Raw genomic sequence first — 5619 nt, forward strand, 5'->3', positions numbered from 1 at the left:
CTGTGAGGAGAGGCTGAGGGAGCTGGGGGTGTTCAGCCTGGAGAAGAGGAGGCTCAGGGGGGACCTCATCACTCTCTACAACAACCTGAAGGGAGGGTGCAGTCAGGTGGGGGTCGGGTGATTGGGATAACCTAGCTAACACTGATGAGTTTATATTCCTTTGCATCAAAGGAGACAATCCAAGTGCTTTAATAAGCTGCTGTAGGAGATGCTTTTGCCACTTTCTCTTGTTTGAGAAGAGTAAACCCTTTGGCATGTATCTCAGTATAACCCAAATTTATGTTTACATGAAAAAAGGGATTCTGATTTAAGTATTTGAGGCAGCCGAGGCTATCTGCAATCCAAAATGTAACTCACCTAGAAACTTAGGAACTGATGATCTCTCCGTTTCCATTAGCTCTGAGTGGAGGGGTGCAGAGAGCTGCCAGGGCTAGTGGTTTGGGATCTACTTGGGGTTTGTATGCTGCTAATGAGGCAGCTAAGCGCTCTTGGGGTACTCAAAGCTTGATCCACCTCTCCTGGAGACCGTTGTCTGAAACTCAGGCCCTGTCAAGAACTGGGAGCCTGAGCAGTGGCTGTGTTACCATCCTCAACTGTAAAAGCTCTTTACAAGTCAGTTCCAGAGCTCTAGTATGCTCTGACAGTTCTTCTGTGGTTTAAAATACATTTAAATGTGTAAATGGTAATTTTTATTATCCATTTCTTAATGGACTGTGTGCTTCTCAAACACCATAATTTCAGACAGGAAGTCAAGAGAGTGCAAGCACTGAATCTCTGAGCTCTTTATTTCATAGAAGCATAGCTGAAGGTGTTAGAAACGGGAATTATGGTTCAGGTAATATCCTGTATTTGAATAACAACATTGTACCAAGGATGCCAGGGAGCTTTGAATGTCTCCTGAACTTAGAAGACTCAAAAGTGTGAAGAATAGGAATTTTTGCCAGGTAAAGTTAGGAAACCAATGTTTGTTTGTTTATTTAATGTGTGCCCTTAACAGTTTAAGCAGGACAGAAGAATCTATGAAAACAAGTCTGCTGAGTGACACTCTGCAAGTAAGGTAGTAGTTGAAATGTTTTAAGGCTGCTTCATATCAACAAAAAGCATTTTTATATTCCTGTTGCAAGCACATCTGTTTGCAGCTGTGCAGTGAACCAGCTCAGGGAATTGGAAGTTGGACAAATGCTTGTGTAGTCAGGAGGGAGAAAGCCAGAGCAGGTGCAAGTGCTTTGGGTGGAAGCAGTGGCTTATGCTCCCTTTTGTCTGCAAGAAGTCATGGCTGAAGGCAATTGCTCGAGGACTTGCATTAAAGAAGTTCTCTAGGTGTTTCTTTTTTTAAACTACTGATGCTGTGGTACTAACAGGCCTTACAAGTAGATGCAGATGAAATTATATGCTTTAGTGTCTATGCTTTAAGTGTATGTAATTATCAATTACTGTTGATGCTCTGTAGGCCTTTTGGAAGGTTTAGAACCGTAAAATCAGAGGAGAAGCTTTGAAGATTGAATGTGTGTTCATCATGGTACTTTGCTCTCTCAGAGTCTGTGTCCACGGACACATGTGCATCCATGGACTGAAAGCTTAATTAGATGGTGAATATATTATTGATCTTATTTGTTATATTAATCTTTTTCTTTTTGCCAGTAATATAAAGCATGAGTCACCCAATTTCTCTATCTAATTCCATCATAATCTCCTCTATTCTGTTTGAAGAGATGAGACTTTATATTCTTTATTTCTAACAAAGACAGGGTAGTTTAAGCAACGTGAACAAATATATGAAACACTTGGCGTTCTTCAGGTTTGTGTCTGGATATTAAAACTGTGCAATGTACCACTGAATTGAATAGGAATGTATACAAGTATATACAACCACATTTTTATTTTTGTGTTTAAGGTGCGTATAGCAGCAAAATTCATAATTCATGCTCCTCCTGGGGAATTCAATGAGGTGTTCAATGGTGAGTATTGGTCTGTCCTTTTATTTATGGCATCTATATCCAAAACTCTGTTACTGGTTACTCTCCTGAATTTCATGTAGCTTATATTTTAGCAGTTCACTTGCTGTAAGAGCTGGTTTTGTAGCTTGCCTTAATAAGCTTTGCAGTCACAAGACAGCTTGGAGTTTAAATGAAAAAGGAGAGAAGTACCACTTTTCTTTGTGATGTGAGAATGAGCTTGCTTTCTGTTTTTAATTGGTCAGGAATTAACAGTTGCTAGGGTTTTTGTTTAGAAGACACATGTACTCTTTTTTTTTCCCCAGGCTTTGATAAAAAATTATATTTTTCAATGGAAATTAAACCAATCCTTTTTCCTCTTTTTGCTCCCTTTTTTTTTGTTTGCTCCCTTTTTTTTTGCTCCTTTTTTTTTTTTTTGCTCCTTTTTTTTCACAATATCACTCCAAATACTTAACCTTGAATATGCAAAGGACTACTGCTTAATGCTAGTTGTGCATAGCATGTTAATCTTCTCCAAACACTTTTAACTCTTCAATTCTGGGCACATTTCATTTTACTGAGTGTATTGGTAAACCGAAAGGAACATTGAAATTAGCTTCTCTCAACTATTTTTTGCCTGAACTTTACATAACATGTTCTTTTTCTTTTAAAATTCCAGATTAATTTTATCCTTGCATGATACCTTGGGAATCTTTAGATGAGTTTAAAAAATTATAGTGAGATTAAATATCGTTTAGTTAATGGTTGGTGCATTGAATTTTTAAAATAATGCCTAGTATTTAATAAGCAAGCAAGTGAAGTACATAGGTAACAATTTACTGCACAGTTAATATGAAGTCATTTTGAAGAGGACTTTTTACTTTGTTCATGTTTCTTGTATGATAGTAAAAGAAATGGTATTGTGATATATTGTTGTATGGTTATAAAATGTCGTTTAGGAATGAGAGCAAAAATGGAAAGTGTTAAAAAAAAAAAGAAGAGGACAACACAACAAGCCTCATTAATGTCACCAAAATAAAGTAACCACTGCCATCGATACAATGTGAGGGATCTGGTAGTTTACATCTCTAAAAGTGAACACTTTTGAATCCTGTGCTGTTCTCATCCAAAACTTCTCTAAAGACTAGTTTGACAGATTCCAAGAGCTGTCACTCAGCCTGTGGAACATGACTTATATCTCCTTACCAGATCATCTTGGAGTGGATGCATTTCCATACTGCTCTTCTCATTTTTGTTCAGTCAAAATCATGAAACATGAAGAAATCCATTTCGTACCTAGTAATCTATGGGCATGGGGTGGTTTGTGGTTGGCTTTTTTGTTTGTTTTGTTTATGTGACTGAAGCAAGTTTGAGTTAACTGTATTTTTATGTTGTAAATAACTTCTTTCAGATGTTCGGTTGCTGCTTAATAATGACAATCTTCTCAGGGAAGGAGCAGCCCAGTAAGTACCAGATGCCACATACTCTGTTGCATAAAAGCAAGATGTTTTCAGTAAGACTTTCACTGTCAGTGACTCGTTTGAAAAGATGTGTGCTTGGCGAGTAAAACCCTGTTATGTGTGTTGTGCATCTTTGATCAAGATTAAATTTTTGGCAGAGGAGAGCTCTGTATTTTGTCCTGGCAATTTGAGCAACTGTTTTGGAAATGAGTGAGCTAAATTTTGGAACTAGTCTCCACCTTTTTGGTATATGGTTTCTTAGTAGAGGTTCCAGGTGCTGAATATCTCTTAAGATACTGCTTCCTTAGACCCTGCTTCTATACCAAAACATTATGCAAACTGGATTTTATGCCAAAATTGGATTTATCTTTAAGAATAGAGATATCTGGCTTAGTAGGTTAGATCACTGTGGAATTCTAAATTTATCTGTTCCTCCGGTTTCTATGGGTTACTCTAAAGCTTATGTGTTTGTCTGTATCAGATTACTTTTGAACATAAATTATTGTGTAATGGTGGTTGGAATCTGTAATATGAGCACTCAAATGAACCAATGTGGTTCCAAGAATTTGGGCCGTGTAGGTCATGAAGCATTGATACCATTTTTTGATGCATTGTAGCCCAGGTTGTTAGCTATTACTTAAATCTCTTACAGCTACTAAGGAAGAATACTGTGCTTGATGCAGTCTGCTTTTTTTTTTTTCCCCCCCTTGTAGTGCATTTGCACAGTACAACTTGGACCAGTTTACTCCAGTAAAAATTGACGGTTACGATGAACAGGTATGAATACAATGAAATACTTGCAATGTTCTTGAAACTGTTAAAGACATTCTGATATTGGGATATATATCGGCAAGAAAATGAAAATAAATGCATCTTCTTGGCCAACATATAGAGATTATGGCCCTCAGATAGGACCAGTTCCATAAGTTAATCATTTAGAGCATCTAAAGAGCTTGAGAGTTCAGACTGTGGTGTTGGCCTGAATTCAGTCAGGCTTGATTTGGAAGTGCAGAAAGAATTTGCTCCACCTCTAATACTAGAAAACATTAATTTTTGTATTGCATTGTTTGTTGGAGTATGAGGGTAAGAGTCAGGATTTTTTTCCTAAGAGTGTCGTATTAGTGTTGTTCTCAATTGCTATATGCATGTTTTGTTTAAAATGTGAGTCATTGAATATGAGTAAAATCCAGTTCAATGTAGGATACGATTAGATTTGGCACAGTATTTTTTATCTTTATTCATTAGAAAATGTTATTAACTAAAATTTTATAATACAGGTTTTGATAACAGAACATGGTGATTTGGGAAATGGAAAATTTTTGGATCCCAAGAACAAGATTTCTTTTAAATTTGATCACCTAAGAAAGGAGGCTACTGATCCTAGACCCCATGAAGTTGAAAATGCCATAGAATCCTGGAGAAATTCAGTTGAAACAGCAATGAAAGCATATGTGAAAGAACACTACCCAAATGGTGTCTGCACAGTAAGTTTTAGTTACGTAACCACTGTACCACTATAGATAGAAGTCTAAAAAAAATTGTACCTATTTGTAAATCAGGAAGATAGGCAGTCTGAACTGTAAAGAATTTAGTCCTGTCAAGGGTTCGCACAGGGAAATGAAGAAAAGCTTCAGAAGTTTAATATTTCAGCTGTTGGATTTACCTAGTAGGTGTTTACTGCGAGTAATAGTGAAGACTTATCTCCCAGTTCTGAAGAGTTTCTATTTAAATGTCTTAAAACAGTAAGACTTCTGTAGACTACTGCAGGTTGATCCCATTGATCCTGGCTACTTGGTTTACCAACAAAACTATCCGTAAAGCAAAATGTTTTCTCTCCATCATGTGTCCTGTATATCAGACCCCTATATTCTTACCATCAAGAATCAGTGGGTTCTGATAGCTTTTGAAAATAAAACCTTTCAGTCTGGACTAAAATAGCACTTGTGCTGTTAGGGGCTCTGAGACTATTTAAAGTTCAGCAAACTGATCTAATGATAGCTGTCCTGTGCTTTGCATTAACCTGATGGAAAACTTCACTAGGGAAGAAAAAAAAAATATCAGTTGCCGAGTTAACAAGTTGAATGGGAATCCCAGGCAGTCAGAGGAGCTCCACCTTCTGTAAGGGAACCCAGATTATATGTTTATTGAGGTGATTTTTAGTAGTATTTGATTTTAGGATAAAAAGGAGAAGAGACGACCAAGCCCATCATTTTAATCACATTCCT

The 5619-nt window shown here is 37.0% G+C and overlaps 1 protein-coding gene across 1 annotated transcript in view; it reads left to right on the forward strand.

Annotated features, from left to right (window-relative positions):
- The first annotated feature begins 1849 nt into the window (after window positions 1-1849).
- Window positions 1850-5619, forward strand: part of CAPZA2 (capping protein (actin filament) muscle Z-line, alpha 2) — a 15155-nt gene continuing 11385 nt past the window's right edge. The window contains exons 1-4 of the mRNA XM_009873801.1: window positions 1850-1958; window positions 3346-3397; window positions 4108-4171; window positions 4672-4878. Of these exons, the coding sequence (XP_009872103.1) occupies window positions 1850-1958; window positions 3346-3397; window positions 4108-4171; window positions 4672-4878 (432 nt within the window). The remainder of the gene's footprint in view (window positions 1959-3345; window positions 3398-4107; window positions 4172-4671; window positions 4879-5619) is intronic.

The sequence above is a fragment of the Apaloderma vittatum genome, unplaced genomic scaffold (assembly GCF_000703405.1).
Source record: "Apaloderma vittatum isolate BGI_N311 unplaced genomic scaffold, ASM70340v1 scaffold8187, whole genome shotgun sequence".
In the NCBI taxonomy this organism is placed as follows: Eukaryota; Metazoa; Chordata; class Aves; order Trogoniformes; family Trogonidae; genus Apaloderma; species Apaloderma vittatum.